Genomic DNA, 17,478 nt, shown 5'->3' on the forward strand with positions numbered 1-17,478 from the left:
TATTTTGGGTTAGTTTTGGGTGTACAGAGCATGCTGTGGGCTCACGGCGCACAATGAGGCTAGGAGAGCACTGGGAACTAGAATGCAGTTTCATAAGACACCTCACTTCTGTTGGTTTTCCTTATTCCTTTATGAGGGGAAGGAATGTGCACAGGGCTAGGATCATAGCCCATGCAACACCCTGCCTTTCACTAAAGCTAAATAGTGCCCTGAACTAAGGAGCCCTCTACACACCTGTGGCCCTCAGCTTGGCAGCATCAGGCACTATGTCACTTGATCACTCCTGTATCCCCGCAGATCCCAGAGAGCTCCTGTGGACTGTCCTCCACAGACTATCTTTCCGAATCTTTATGGCGACCTTGGGAAAAAGGTGCCCCTAACAGCCCCATCCATGGGAACAGACTAAGCCTTATAAAGGTCTGGTAACTTGCCCAAGGCCACAGAGCCAGCAAGCAGCAGAGGAGAGTCAGGACACAGGCTGTCCAGCACCAGGGCCTATGGGCTTCCTCTCCACAGTGAGCTCAGCAACCTCATTCACCTCCTTAGCTCCGAGCTGACCTACACAGTATAATACAGAATTACCCTTTGTACTGTAAGAATGTATAGAAATAAACACATAAAGTTTTTTTCTTGTTTTGTTTACTGGTCCCTGTTGCATATTTTTATTTTTTTTATTTTATTTTGCAATTAAAGATTACATTCAATATTGTTCTGTATAGTTTTAGGTGTACAGAATAGTGGCTAGAAAAATCATATAATATACTTCACAAAGTGTTCCCACCTCGATATTTCCAGTACCCATCTGGCAGAATAGTTATTACATTATTGACTATCTTCCCTGTGTACTTCATATCCCCATGACTATTCTGTAACTACCAATTTGTACTTCTTAATCCCTTCACCTTTTCACCCAGCCTCCCAACCCCTTTCCTCCACAGCAAACATCAGTCTCTTTTCTGTATCTATGCGTGTTTCAATTTCATTTGTTCATTTATTTTGTTCTTTAGATTTCACACATAAATGAAATCATATAATATTTGTCTTTCTCTGTCTTATTTCACTTAGTATAATACCCTCTAGATCCACCCATGCTGTCAAAAATGGTAAAATTTCATTTTATGGCCGAGTACAACCCATTGTATATATGTACCACCACTTTTTTATCAACTTGTCTACTGATAAGCCCTTGCATGGCTTCAATATCTTCACTACGGAAATAACGCTGCAATGAACATAGGGGTGCATATATACTGTTGCATTAGTGTTTTGGCTTTCTTCGAATATATACCCAGTAGTAGAATCACGGGGACATATGGCAGTTCCATTTTAAGTTTTTGAGGACCCTCCATACTGTTTTCTCTTGTGGCTGCACCAGTGTGCACTCCCACTAACAGTGCATGAAGGTTCCCTTTACTCCACATGCTCACCAATACTCGTTGTTTGTTGACTTATTGATGGTAGCCATTCTGTCAGGTGTGAGGTGATATCCCATTATGGTTTTCATTTGCATCTCTGATGATTAGTGACGTTCAGCATCTTTTCATATGTCTATTGGCCATCTGTCTGTTCCTTTTGGAGAAATGTCTAATTAGGTCCTCTGCCAATTTTTTAATTGGACTGTTAGTTTTTTTGGTGTTGAGTTGTATGTGTTCTTTATAAATTTTGGATAATAACCTCTTGTCAGATGTATCACTGGTGAAATTCTTTTCCTACTCAGTAGGTTGTCTTTTCATCTTGCTGATGGTTTTCCTTTGCCTTGCAAAACCTTTTAGTTTGATGTACTCCCATTTGTTTATATTTCTTTTGTTTCCCTTGCCAGAGGAGATACATGAGAAGAAATATTGCTATTAGAATTGTCAGAAATTTTACTGCCTATGTTTTCTTCTAGGAGTTTTATGATTTCATGTCTTGCATTTAAGTCTTTAATCTACTCTAAGTTTATACTTATATATGGTGTGAGAAGGTGGTCTAGTTTCAATTTTTTGCACGTATCTGTCCAGTTTTCCCAATACCATTTATTGAATAGACAGACTGTCTTTACCTCATTGTATGTCCTTGCCTCCTCGGTCAAATATTAATTGACCATATAGGTGTGGATTTATTTCTGAGCTCTCTATTCTGTTTCATTGATCTATGTGTCTGTTTTTATAATGACACACTGTTTTGATTATTATGGCCTTGTAGTATAGTTCGATATCAGGTAGTGTGATACCTATGACTTTGTTCTTCTTTCTCAAAATTGCTATGGCTAGGCCTGGCGGGTGTGGCTTAGCGGTTGAGCATCAACTTATAGTCCAGGAGATCACAGTCCAATTCCCAGTCAGGGCACATGCCCAGGTTGCGGGATCAATCCGCAGTGGAGCCAATCAATGACTCTCTCATCACTGATGTTTCTCCCTCTCCCTTCTTCTCTCTGAAATCAATAAATATATATATTTTTTTCAATTTCTGTGCCTATTTGGTGTATTTTGTGGTTGCATATAAATTTTTAAATAATGCTACAGTTCTGTGAAATACACCATTGGTATTTTGATAAGGAGTGCATTGAACTATGGACTGCTTTGGGTAGTATGGAGATTTTAATGATGTTAATTCTTTCTATCCATGAGCACGGTATATGCTTCCATTTATTTATATCTTCTTCAATTTCTTTCTCTACTATTTTATAATTGCCCAAGTACAGGTCTTTTACCTCCTTGGGTAAATTTATTCCTAGGTATTTCTTTCTATTCAATTGTAAATAGGATTGTTTACTTAGTTTCCTTTTCTTATAGTTCATAATTAGTATATAAAATTGCAACCAATTTCTAAATATTAATTTTGGGTAGTGCTACTTTACTAAATTCTTTTATCAGTTCTAGTAGTTTTGGGGTGGAACCTTCAAGGTTCTCTATACAAAGCATCCCGTCATCTGCAAATAATGACAGTTTTACTTCCTCCTTTCCAATTTAGATGCCTGTTATTTCTTCTTCTCTGATTGCTGTGGCTTGGACTTCCAGTACTTTGTGGAATAAGAGTGGTAAGAGTGGACATCCCTGCCTTGTTCTTGACCTTAAAGGGAATGATTGTAGTTTTTGTCCATTGCATATGATGTTAGCTGTGGGTTTATCATATATGGCCTTTATTATAGTGACATTATGTTCCCTCTAGTCCCACTTTGCTGAGAAATTTCGTCATAAATGGGTGCTAAATTTTGTCGAATGCTTTTTCTGCATCTATTGATGTGATCATATGATTTTTATCCTTCATTTTGTTTACATGGCATATCACGTTAGCTCATTTGCAGATATTGTACCAACTTTGTGTTCCAGGAATAAATCCCACTTGATCATAATGTATGATCTTTTTAATGTATTGCTTAATTCCATTTGCGAATATTTTGTTGAGGATTTTTGCATCTATATTCATCAGGGACATTGGCCTATAATTTTCTTTCTTTGTATTGTCTTTAACTGGAATTAGGATAATGCTGGTCTCATAAAATAAGCTTGGGAGTCTTCCCTCCTCTTGAATTTTTTGTAACAGTTTGAGAAGGACAGGCGTTAGTTCTTCTTTGAATGTTTGGTAAAATTCACCTGTAAAGCCATCTGGTCCAGGGCTTTTGTTTGTTGGAAGTTTTTTTGATTACTGCTTCAGTTTCACTAGTTGTAATCTATCTATTCAGATTCTCGGATTCAGTTTTGGAAGACTGTGTGTTTGTAGGAATTTATCCATTTCTTCTCAACTGTCCCATTTGTTGGCATATAATTGTTTGTAGTGTTTTCTTATAATCCTTTGTATTTCTGTGGTGTCAGTTGTTACTTCTCCTCTTTTATTTCTGATTTTGTGTGGGTCCTCTCTTTTTCTTGATGAGTCTAGTTAATGGTTCATCAATCTTGTTTATCTTTCAGAGAACTAGCTCTTGGTTTCATTGATCTTTGGTATTTTTTTTAGACTCTATTTTGTTTATTTCTACTCTGATCTTTATTATTTCCTCTCTTCTACTCATTTTGGGCTTTGCTTGTTGCTCTTTTTCAGATTTCTTTAAGTATAAAGTTAGATTGTTTGAGATTTTTCTTGTTTCCTGAGGTAGTCCTGTAATGCTATGAATTTCCCTCTTAGGACTGCTTTCACTGTGTCCCATAGATTTTGGATTGTTGTGTTCTCATTTTCATTTGTATCAAGATATCTTTTGATTTCTTCCTTGTTCTTGTTGTTAACCCATTCATTGTTTAGTAACATGTTATTTTGCCTCCATGCGCATTTTTAAGTTTGTTTCTTCTCTTAATTGATTTCTAGTTTCATATCATTGTGGTCAGAGAAGATGCCTGATATAGTTTTAGTCTTTTTAAATTTATTGAGACTTTTGTGTCCTAACATGTAATCCATGCTGGAAAATGTTCCCCATGCCCTTAAAAATAATGAATATTCTACTGCTTTAGGGTGAAATGCTCTGAAAATATCATTTAAATACATCTGATCTAGTGTGTCATTCAAGGTCACTGTTTCCTTGTTGGTATTCTGTCTGGAATATTATCCACTGATGTGAATGGGGTGTTAACATCCCCTACTATGACTGTATTACTGTCAATCTTTCCCTTTATGTCCATGAATATTTACTTTATATATTTAGTGCTCCTACACTGGGTGAATAAATGTGTACAAGGATTATATCCTCTTGTTGGATTGATCCTCAATCATTATGTAATGTCCTTTTTTACTTTTATTATAGCCTTTGTTTTAAAGTCTATTTTGTCTGATATAAATACATCTACTACAGCTTTTTTTGTTGTTACAATTTGCATGAAGTATCTTTTTCCATCCTTTTACTTTCAGCCTATGTGCATCTTTCGTTCTGAGGTGGGTCTCTTGTAGCATATATATAGGTCTTGTTTCCTTTTTTTTTTTTAATCCTCACCCAAGGATATGGTGTGGGGGTTTTTTAATTGATTTTAGAGAAAGAGGAAGGAAGAGAGAGAAACAATGATGTGAGAGAGAACCACTGATCAGCTGCCCTCCCCTCAATATGCCCCAACTAGGGACTGAACTCTCAACCTAGGTATGTGCCCTGACCAGAAATTGAACCCACAACCTTTGGTGTAAAGGACCAAGCTCCAACCAACTGAGCCACCTGGCCAGGGTGGGTCTTGTTTTCTTATCCATTCAGCTACTCCATGCCTTTTGATTGGAGTCTTTAATCCATTTACATTTAAAGTGATTATTAATAGGTATGTAGTTATTGCCATTTTATTCTTTGTAACTATGTCTTTTTCTCTCTTTTTTTAAAAAAAATATATCTTTATTGACTTCAGAGAGAGGGAGAGAGAAGGAGAGAGAGAGAGATAGAAACATCAATGATGAGTCATTGATTGGTTGCCTCCTGCGCATCCCCCACTGGGGATCAAGCCCACAACCCAGGCGTGTGTCCTAACAGGGAACTGAACCTCAATCTCTTGGATCCTAGGTTGAAGCTCACCTGCTGAGCCATGCTGGCCAGGCTCTTGTCTCTCTTTTTAAAGAAGCAAAAAATAACACTTTAAAGGGTGATATTCTATAAAACCTCACAATTCTTAGTTTTCCCCATCATGAGTGACACCTATAGACATTCTATAAATAAAGAACTAGGGTTAGATCCATTTCCTTCATGCTCTCCTTAATGTTTAATCTTGATTAAAATTCAAGAAACAAGCAAGATTGAAAACTGTAACTTTAAACCTTTAAATACAGTCTCTTCTCAATGAGAACTGGACCCAGGATGAAGCATTCCTTCACTTTCTCACGTTAATATAGTTCATTCCAAATATGACCAGCTTCAAGGATTTCAGAGGCTGCATTAGATGACTATGCCTCACAGCTTCAGGATTTAATGTGTGAGATAACACAAGGTACTCAACATGGATTGATCAGTCTATTAATATAAGACATTCCTTTTTAAGTCATTCACCAATATGTGTTTTTGCTTTAAGATTAGTCACACTTTTTATACCTTTACTTTGTTTTGTTTTTTAACTAAAAAGGAGTAAGGATTATATCTAATTGTGCTATGTTAACTCTCTCTATAGTTTGTTCTTGCTCATGCAGCAATCCAACCACCTGTCTACTCTTGGACTCGCCTCCCTCCAGCTGACTGTTGCTTTCCCATCTTCACAATGAAAGAATGACTTTGCCATGCTAGCCAATTAAAGTCTGTCCCTTTCTTTTCTAGGAAGAACTCAGCCTCAGTATTGCCTATTCACAGAAACTGTAACTCTTCTTCCCAATGTTTATTTGTTTCTGGCATGTACTTTGCTACCCCAAAGTACACTGTTTCCAGTTACTTCTGAGCCTAGTAATATTCCTTATACAAAGGCCAGATTCAAAGTGATATGATAGCTCAGGAAAGCATTTTCTCACAAATTATCTTACGATTTAATGATCTCATTTGAACTTTAGTTCCAGTGGTTCTCAAACTGCAGTACCCAAGAGGGCAGCATCAGCCACAACTAGGGGCTCATCAGAAAGGCAGATTCGAGACCTCTGAGTCAGCCGTCTGTGTCATAATGGGCTCTGGGAGATTCTGGTGCAAATTAAAGGTTGAGAACCTGCTGAATTAGATGTCTATGCTCATCCAAAACTCCTGATGTTGACCCTGTCAACGCAGGTATGTATCTCCCTCTTATTGTACTGCATGCTACTTAATAACCCTGTTATTTTGCTCACAGCCTTGAGCAACCAGGGACTGCTGGCTGATAATTCTGGAAATTTTCCAATGCAGCCTCTTGAAAAGATTGCTCTGATATTTACTTTGACCTAAGCACAAAGATAAAGCCTGCGCTACCATCAGATTCCTCTCAATAGCTTATCCTCCAATTTTATCAATCTCTTAAAACTGAAGACAGCAAACTACTAAAATTGAATACAATTTGGATAAACACACTTCCACTCCCCTCATTCCTGCAAAACTCACATTTCCCTTGTGCTATGATGAGGAATCATTTCCAGTTATGCTTTGTAGCTCTGTACCTTCCACCTCATTGTCTATAGTATTTCTTTCTATCACTTTATGGATCTCACTACTAAACCTCTCTTCTATTGCCAATCATTGTTCCAGTGATTCATTCCTCCCATTGACTGTGACTTGACAAATGGGTCTTCCATTGTCTGTCTTTATCAAATAAGATCTGCTCTTAAAATTTCAAATGCCAATGAAACAGAAACATTTGTAGTTCATGTGGTTGTCCTACTTTCTTATTACATGTATTTCCAAGTCTCTTATCCATTTAGGAACATGACTACCTGTCTTCTGAAGTCTAAGTTCCTCAATGAGGCATTTAAATGGAGCTTTCTTCTCCACGTATGTCTTCTTCCTAGCCTTTTCTAAAAACACCAACAGCACCACCCTGATGACTGAGAATGTTTCCCATCCACCACATCCAGATGAACCTCAGGTTCAATCACTAGTCCACCATATCATCACAGACACCAGGCTCAATCCCTAATCCACCACCTTATCACAGAGACCACTGAACCTCACAAAGCTACTCCCTTTCTCTCTGGACTAACTATAGACACTCATTGTTCCCACCATCCTCATCTCAAGTCTCAGCCCCCCGTGTCCACCTTGGAAGTAGACCCCAAAACCTATGCAGTCTGAGCATTCCTTCTAATGTACCACATCTTTCTTCCACAACTGTGATGACCATGATGGGGTTCAGGGAACACTACCCCGAGATAGGGCACCTTGGCATAGTGAGTATTTTAAGCTGAAGGAGTTCTAGGAAACGGCAGAAGCAGGATGGCAACTCACCTTCCCCCTGCCCTCCTCCCCTGAAGCAGTCATAAAGCCCTCATATACGAGGTGCCCTCCCTACACTCAGAGAAAAGGAGAATCCGTATCTCTGAAAACAAGGGGATACCAAGAAGAATCCTAACAAACAGACCTTCCTATGTCTCCCCCAGTGTACTACACTTACCTCACACCCCTTGACCTACCTACCATATTTCTCCACGACTGTCCCCTCTCCACCAAACCTAAAATAAAAATTCTTAGGCTTAACTGTTTCTTCAGATATTCATTTCCTCACGAAAGCTTCCTGTCATGTAAAACTTATATTAAATAAATTTGTATGTTTTCAGTTTAATTTTCAGACCCAGCCAGGGACCCTAGGAGGGTCGAGGAAAACTTTTTTCCTCCTCTACATTAAAGTGACAAAGACTGATTTACAGGAGAAACTCTTGCCATTTTCTCAGACTCCTTCAACTTAAATATTATGTCAAGGTGCCACATTTTGGAGTAGCATGTCCTGAACTCAGCTATTACACAGTTAGCATCTTCTCTTGGTTTACTCAATACACAGCCAAATCACTAACTCCTCTCTAGCCACTATACCCCTTTCTCTGTCCCAACGTCTCTGCCACACCTTTCCTTTTAGATTTACTGCAACATTATGTTAATCTAGCCTGAATAAAAACCAGTCTAGCCAGGCCGGTGTGGCTCAGTGGTTGAAAGTTGACCCATGCACTAAGAGGTCACTGGTTTGGTTCCTGGTAAGGGCAGAATGCCCAGGTTGTGGGCTTGGTCCCCAGTAGGGGGTGTGCAGGAGGCAGCTGATTAATGTTGATGTTTTTCTCTCATCGATGTTTCTATCTCTCCCTCTCCCTTCTTCTCTAAAATCAATAAAAACATTTTTTTAAAAAGTCTGCACCTAAAACCAACTGTTCTGGACAACATATAATCCACTGTAAAACCCACTGCTCTGTAGAATATGTGTTTATTGCTCAATTATAGTAGGAATCTATGTATATGACATATGTGTACGTGTACAATACATTCATAATTACGTTGCCATATTTTGATATTATTGCAAGATACAGAACTAGATATTAGATAAGGGTATAGAAGGTGCTAAACATATCTGCTATTATTAAAGTGTAAAAGTCAAGGCCCTCAGAAAAGATTATGAGTTAAAGTAAGAAAATCAGTGTTCTTTTCTTCAAATCCTTTGGTGTTTAGATGCCAAATTCCTTGCTGGTGTTTGTCCACTTGCCGGCAGTGCAATGCACCTCCAATGGTGATAAACAGAGACTCCCAAATTAGGCCAGGGCATGTGGGTCACTGTGCAGGTTTTTGTTCTCTGTATAACATGAATTTATATAGATGTACATATCTGAAAACTGTTTTCTAAAAAGCCATATCAAACTTAAAATATAACACCCTTGTTTCTTTTAAAGAAAGCAGGGAATGTTGGAGGAGGAGGAAGAGACAAAGAAGACAACAGTGACAATGATGACAGCAGAGCCCAGACGTTTCAGCTTCCACAAAATAGATGGCTGCCTTTCAGAAAGCAAAATCTGTAAGTGTTCATTTTTTCATTTAAGCTTTCCAGAGATCAAGTCTCAATGAAAAATTTTATTTTTATTGGTTTTTATTGCTCTGTGCAATTTCCAAATTAAGTGACTTCACTGTGGGTGGGACTTTTTTATGTAACACATGCCATCATTGAGTATCCCTAATGATGTTCTAGCTGTTGGCTTACACAGGCTGCTGCTTTATCTAAAAAGGCGGGAAGCATGCAGAGCAGTTAAACACTAAGGAACAGGGGGAAGCTACCAGTGCTCACCAGTAGATAAACAGCACAATGAGCTGGCATGGTTACAAACCAAAAGGCACATTCTTCCCCTGATTTTGATTTGTTATCAGAGTTTCAGTGGAAAACAGGCACAGGAGGACGGCAGCAGAGGAAGCGGGAGGCCACTGTGTCCGAGCGATTCTACCAGCCTGGGCTTGCTCACTGAATCACTCACCTCATAGCCTTTCTCCAGCAGGAACTCAGCCAAGTACGAACCATCCTGGGAAGAGAAGGAAAATGGACAAACGTCAGGCCCATCATGACCAGGCAAGAAGGCAGCCAAGACTAGGAGTTTTGAAGAAATAACTTGAGAGGCTATGCGAACTTAAATTAAAAATCATGGCAAAGTATCACAGACAATGATGGTGAACACTGAATGGTGTTCCACCATTCACTGTACATTCTCGTGGGTGTGATTTCATCTGAATGCCACAGAGCACGGAAAAGTTTCATCACTGTCACACTCACAGAGAGACTGAAATCAGGCAGTTAACATGGGGCTAAAAAAAACATGACGATGGATTTAGAGTTAGGCTTTGCCACTTGCTAGCTGTATACAACAGCAATTTCCAACCTATGTGCCACAAAAATTTTTAAAACATGCAGTACCTGACTATTTAGTCAGGGGCATTTACCTCTTTTTCCTTAGACTGTCAAATAAAAAATGACAACAGCCAACACAACAATAGCCAGCTGGTGTGAATGAATCAAAACTATACTTATTTTTTTGTCAGATCGACAAATAACATTTTTTTTGGTGTGTTGCAGAATTTTAGTAATTAGTTTATGTGTACCATGAGATTAAAAAAAAGGTTGAAAATCGCTGGTGAAAAATATGCAAAGTATGTGAGGCAAAGCAGAAGGCCTTGGTAATATAGGAACATGAAATAAAACTCTAATTTTGAGGGTTGCAAAAAGGCATCTCTGGGGAAGGGATGAGATAGTAACTATGGAGGTTCGGGGAGAGAGCAGGTGAGTGTGAGGAAGAGGCAGAGAATACCAGAGTGCTGACATCACTGAGAAAAGACACCATGGTGGAGAGGCCTTTGAGGGAAGGCCTTCCAGGAACCGCTTCTAACCCAAGGATTCTGTAAAGTCACTAAAGAAAGGATTTTAAGGTGGGAGTGAGGGTGGGGGGTGGTAGACATGATCAGATTTGTATTATCACTGAATATATGTGTGCATGCACACAAACTTAAAAGGAAGGTGTTTATCTTTTTTATAGAATAGCAGCATCTTAAATGATTCAGTTAATCTCTACATTAAATGAGGGGGTCTAGCCCAACTGGAGTGACTCGGTTGGTTGAGCATCACCCTGTGCACCAAAAGGTTGCTGGTTCAATTCCTAAACAGGGCGCATACCTGGGTTGCAGGTTCTATCCCAGGTTGGGACACATACGGGAGGAAACCCATTGATGTTTCTCTCTCTCTCTCTCTCTCTCTCTCTCTCTCTCTCTCTCTCTCTCTCTCCCCCTCTCCCTCCCCCTCTCCCTCTCCCTCTCCCTCTTTCTCTTTCTCTTTCTCTTTCTCTTTCTCTTTCTCTTTCTCTTTCTCTTTCTCTTTCTCTTTCTCTTTCTTTTTCTCTTTCTCTTTCTCTTTCTCTTTCTCTCTTTCTCTCTCTCTCAAGCATGTACTCTGGTGAGAATTAAAAAAAAAAGTAGTAGTAGTAGTAGTAAATGAAGGTGTTTAAACACAGGGATTTTCAACTGGGTTTTAAAAATTTCTGGGTAAGAATGGTCCATTTAAACTAATATATTCTATGTGCCACTTGTAGGTACAGAAAGTATGAGAAGTCACCATTCTAGAGGTATTATAAAAAGTCATCAGCCCTGCTCAGAAAATGAATTGCATGGATACTTGCAAGCAATCCTGCAACTGCTCTTCTGCTTTTAATCTTGTAGGACCCCACCATTCCATCCAGACACACAGAAAAATGGGAGGCTCCAACTATAAGAAATCTGTATACTCAAAAGTAATTGGGAATATTTGGGTCTTCTTTGGTTTCCTCTATTTAAAAAAAGCTTAATATAACCCCTTGAGCTTCAAAAGTTCCTATCTGATACACCAGGAAAGAGAAGAAAGAAGAAAGCCTTATTATTACCCTTACTTGTACGGCTGGACTTGGAGACACCTGAGTCCTGGAAATCACCAGACTGCCGAGAGAGTGTTTACTGCATTAATGCAGAATACAGAAATCAAGCATAAATTCAGCAGGATGGCCAGGCAGGCATGCAGGGGACACACTCTGTGGTTCACTGAAACCTCCAGCAGTTTCTCCCAACTTCTCAACATAAACGCCCTGGCTTATAGACTCATGTGGAGAAATGGTTTGGCACACTCCTTTCCTTTCAATCTTATAATATACACAGCTGCGTAATTTTTATATGCCCAATATGCAAACTAAATCAGACAGGAGAGCTAAATAATTCAGACCAGAACAAGCCAGGTCCTTCTACATGACCATCAGAAATAGAACAGTCAGTAGTCTTACACATCAATCAGTGAGAAAACTGCTTAGGTAACAGAAAGCAGTTACAGTAAGACAAACACTTTTACGGTATGTGGGAAAGCCTATGAACTGTGTTTTGCTTGTTTTATCGTGTTGGTGTTGTCATTTTGAAGCAGGCAATACCAAACTTATCACGTTTTATCATTTCTCTTGGAATAAAAAGTTAAAATGCTTTATGTTCTACCATAGCTGCAGAGAAAGTTTTAGGGGTTTTTTTGGTCTTTTTTGAGGCAGAGGTGAGAGTGCTAGAGACCCATGGGGGTGGGAGAGCTGTGATTGTGTAGAAGGCTGATGTGAAACAGACCTGGCAGGACTGAACCCTGTCAGTGAGGTCTTGTTCTTCTCACTCAGGCCACGTCTCAGACTTTCCAACCGCGCTGGAACATTCTGAACCAGCAGTGGCATGTGCTTCCTCCTCACTTCCTTGCCAGGCCTCCCAAGTGATAGGGCCTGGGCAGTACAATGAGAGGGAAGTTGAGCACAGTGAGGTCTCTTGGTCTGTCTAAGGGCACCCAGCAGGCCTCCCTGTGTCCTCTCCCCAGGTCCCCGAGGGGTCTCCACTTGGAGACACATATCTAAGCAGACAGGAGACCACCAGGCCAGCAGGATTATTGTTCCTGCCTGCTCTAGAAGAACAGACTAATGGCAAAAATGCCACGGTAACTGAGAACCTGCAACCAACACGAAATTCTCACACTCAACTCCTCAGAAAGCAAGGAATTCATGAACTAAATTTCCAACTCATTCGCTGTGAACACAATTAGTCTGATACATATTCCAGCCTGGGTTCAATCCCTGTTACAGAAAACTTTTTAATTGGAAAAATAATGTCCCAATTGTGACTCTTAAATTTAATTTTGCACGTGGTTATTAAGAGTATCCATTTCATATTAAATGCTATGTAGTTTTAAGTAATCACCATGGCTTTAACATTTTCAAGACACAGAAATATTTTCTCATTTTTACAAGAACTCAGCCTAGAAGGCAAGGAGCCATTTGGCGTCTGAGATAACTAAGGTGCATGGAGGTTAGCCAACTTGCCCAAATCACACTAGAGGTGGAGCCAGGCCTAGAATCCACATCCTGTATTACTTCCACCTGTGAAACAACCTCCTTCCTCACCCTCCTCTCTACCTGGGATGTACCAAAACACATCTAAACCCAACCAAATAATAAAATAACACAAGTAGATTCCTTTTAAAACAAATTGACTTAGTTATTTACCATTACAGTGTATTTTTATGGATTAAACAGTGCTCCTCGTTTTAATCAGGTGACCCAAACCCTGAGATGTCTCATAATTTTTAAACACTCCAGAGTTCAAAGGAAGAAGACAGAACATAGCATCTGAACTTCCTCAGGCCTCATTTGGGCTCATGCGCTACTCAGGAAGCAGTATAGTGTTGTTTGGAGGTCAACTTGGAATGTTGGTGGATACATGTTTTGGGCTTGGGCAGGGCCACTGTCAGGGTTCAAAGGGCAAGATTGAGGTGTGCCAGATACCTACGGTCCCTATACTTGGATATTTCTGTTCTTCACCTTTCACGAGTACTTAGAAACGTTCCAGATAAACAGCCATAAACATTAAGAGTAACTCCAGAAATTAGCTAAATTATATCTTGGCTATAGTATGAAAACTACCTTAGATTTCACATCTACAAAAAGCAGATGAAGGACAGGAAGTTTTCCCCTTCTCCCAATGGCCACAGAAGGCTAAAAAAGCACAACTGACCTTCATCTCAAATCCATGTCCAAACACGTGTGTGCCGGGCAGTCTACCTGCCTGCAGAGAAGAAAGACTAGCATTTCTCTTCTCTCATCAAACATGGACAAACTTATGGCCCAGAAGGACAAGTGAACAGGATACTTTCTTCTATGCAATTTGAGATTCTGGCCCCTCTGAACTGCATACTAAATTATGCTGTACATTTCTGCCTAAGCACCTTTTGGCAGCTTCTTTGAACAGAGTAAGGTAAGTGGTATTGGGCTAAAGAAATCATGCCATAATAAAACAAATGTCTTTGTTTACAATTAGATCACCTCAAGCATCAGGAAAAAGAATACTCTTCTGTAAGAAGAAAAAGCATGAGTTTACACCACCTTTTATGTCTTTAACTCTCTGTATTCTAATTACTCTAAAGCTAATTGCAGCTACAGTATAAAAGTAATTGATATCTACAATAAGAAAATGCAAACACCTCAATAAGTAACAGAAGGTGCTGTTTTGATTTAAAATCAAAACTTCCAAAGGCAAGATTAGCCTCTGTAGTGTGAAGAGCCCAGAAGCAGGCTATATTTGAAAAGCGTTTTAACCTGGCTCATGTTTGTAACACAAATCATTGAATAAAATTTGTCAGACTCACACAATTCAAAAGACCATAGGGATTAATTAATCCACCTCTCATTTTACAGATCAGGAAATTGAGATTCAAAACAGTGAAATGTTTAGTGTACAGTCACAGTTAGAAAGCAGCATAAGCTGTAACCCCCTGCAAAAAACAAAAAGCCAACAACAAAAAACAGGTCTCCATACTCCCAGACCTCAGAATTTCTCACTAAAAATACAGTGAAAAGATCTGATTGAATGTCTACAGCTGAGAACCAAGTGAAAGACACCATGCATTGTCAAGTAAGCCACAAGTACACAGCCATCAATTATCAGAAGAGTAACAACTGATTGACTGGTAGACAAGAAACAAGGACACCATCAATATTTAAAACATATAAATAACTCCCATCTCCTGTATTCTTCAAAGTTGAAAATTATTTCTTCATAAAAGCTGCCGTCGGAAAAAAACTGACTTCTACTTCCTTGGGTTTGCGCCTGGTAGAAAGGAGAGCAGTAATTCAGAAACGTGACAGTGTCCAGCAGCTAAGATACTCTTTCTGTAACCACCCTTCACTCTGATCTGCCAGGGAAAAAGCCCTTCAATCAGGGGCTTAGTGGTTGCACACACATCTGATACACATACAGCAGGAAGTGACAGTGGCTCTGCTGCCAAACCTGAGACCTGCCAGTAAACCATGATGAGCTGGAAGGTCATCCTACATATTGGTCTACCGTTACCCTGAATATTTCCTGACAAACATGCTCAATTTCAAAAGATTGTAGCTCTGACTGGTGTGACTCAGTAGGAGTGTTGTTCCATATACAGAAAAGTCGTGGGTACAATTCCCAGTCAGGGCACCTGCCCAGGTTTTGGGTTCAATCCCTGGCCCTGGTCAGAGCACATGCCTGTGGGAGGCAACAGATCAATATTTCTCTCTCACACATCAATGTTTCTTTCTCTCTCTCCCTCCCTCCTTTCCCCTCTCTCTAAAAATCAATGAAAATGTTCTGAGGTAAGGATTTTAGATAGGAAAAAAAAAATTATAATGTTGTCTTATGTCCATTGTAAATTTCTAAAAGATTTACATGTGAAAAACTATCACAGAGAAAAGAAATGAACAAAAAGTTTAATTTTGGAAAATATTTTTTTCCCAATTTGATAGGTCAAGAAATTATGTTTTTCTTTTAGGTTTGGATTAGTACAAAGACTGAAGGGATTTTTTTTGTGTTTGTGACCATATATTCTATTTCTTCTAAGAATTATTTATTCTTATCTCATATTTTTACACATTTTTCTAATAGGCTGTATTTTGCTCATTGATTTGTTCTTATAAGTATCTAGAACATATATGAAATTGACTAATTTTTACCTCTAATAAAAGCCACTCAAAAATATTTTGAAACAGGTTAGCATATTTTCAATAGAAAAAGTTCCATAAAAACCTGGTTTAAAATGCGCATTTCCTTCAAATCGCAAATGGTTGTTGTAAGCACTGAGTTTAAATGGGAAGGCAAACACCACATGTGAACTCCAGGTACCTTTGCACCACCCAGTGCTCGTAATACCATTCATTTCCACATAATAAAACAAATTTCTGTAGTTTAGGCAAATGTTATAAAGAAAATGGGCTTAAAGGTTAAAATAACAGGGTAGAAAGTAAACAGTTTTAGTAAGGTATAGGAAAGGTAATTTTTATGCATGATTAGGAGGACAACACACAAACATATATTCCAAATATCAAAAATGTTTTAAAAGCCTCAAAAGTAAATCCAAAGACATTTAAATAGCCTGCATGTGTGCTGGATGTACATAATACAAAGACATATCAAGGGTGGGCTGACCTGTTCATCTCCACATAGATAAACATACGCTCAAAGACTGTATCCCACTGATTTGCTTTCCTTTGTTAAATGTAAGCTCCCTCAGTCTGAACCTCATGTTTCTCTCTCCCACTCTGCCATTCTTGACACTCATGCTGAAGTTTTTATCAATCAGAGGGAAAAAAAATGTCCTAATATGACCTATTATTACTATAAACGATGGTGATAATAGTAATAATGGTAAGCACTTGTGCAGCACTGAGGACATGCCAGGCATGTTCTAAATGCTTTATTACCTCCACTTTATGAACAAGCTGAGGTGAACTGAGACCAAGAAACTCCCCAAGATCGCAGTAGCCAGAGCAAGGATTTGAAATATATGTGTGTATATATTTTTTTAATGAATTATTTCTAAGGCAATTTGCTTCACTAATGGGATCAATCACTCCATAATGATGGGCCTACAGGTGATTTAACATAAAATATAGTCTTGACAGAATTTATTAACAATGCAAAGTATCCCAGATTAGTAAATATCACTCACTCACTCACTTCGGCCACAGGTGTTATGGAATAGAGGACAGAAAGGAAATGAGATATTTAGTCCCTGCCCTATTGCTCTGAGAAGTATCTGGGAAGCCAGGCATTTCCTACCCTAGATAGAACTATTTCACAAGCATCAGCCAACGCACTGAGGGAGAGGATGAGAATATTAGCCAGGTAACCTGTACAGCTAATGGAGACGTTTTGCTATCGGGAACACCAGTAGATGCATTAGTCATAGACAGAGGGTGGCGAGGCTGTGTACATAACAGAAAAGCTATGAAATACTACCATACTGATCTACACTAGAAGGCACAGTGCCCTAAAGAAATAAACCACCAGAGGTGAGCATAAAATCAAGGTGGAAAAAAATCAGAGGAAATACAAGAAGCACATCCCTGTTGAAATCTTCTGAAAGATCTGCCCACTGGCCACTTCAGTGCTGGTGTGAATACTCCTTTCACGTTTAGAACAACATACTAACTGAAAGTTTTTAAACTTAGGGCTCCAAATACATTGATGCAATTTATATAGATCTATAGGAAAGTTAATAATAAATTTCTGGTAAACTTCATGCTTAAAAATAATTTCTTGGCTCTACCAAAAAACTATTAGAACTGATAAATGAATTCAGTAAAGTCACAGGACACAAAATTAATATTTACAGGTCAGCTGCATCTTTATACACC

General features: G+C 39.0%; 1 protein-coding gene across 2 annotated transcripts in view; it reads right to left on the reverse strand.

Annotated features, from left to right (window-relative positions):
• GMDS (GDP-mannose 4,6-dehydratase) overlaps positions 1–17,478 on the reverse strand; it is a 572,762-nt gene that overhangs the window by 439,836 nt on the left and 115,448 nt on the right. For both annotated transcript variants that reach the window (XM_081144604.1, XM_081144605.1), the window contains exon 2: positions 9,763–9,807. In XM_081144604.1, coding sequence (XP_081000730.1) covers positions 9,763–9,807 — 45 coding nt within the window. The remainder of the gene's footprint in view (positions 1–9,762; positions 9,808–17,478) is intronic.

The sequence above is a fragment of the Miniopterus schreibersii genome (genome assembly GCF_964146895.1).
Source record: "Miniopterus schreibersii genome assembly, chromosome: 8".
NCBI classification, from domain to species: Eukaryota; Metazoa; Chordata; class Mammalia; order Chiroptera; family Miniopteridae; genus Miniopterus; species Miniopterus schreibersii.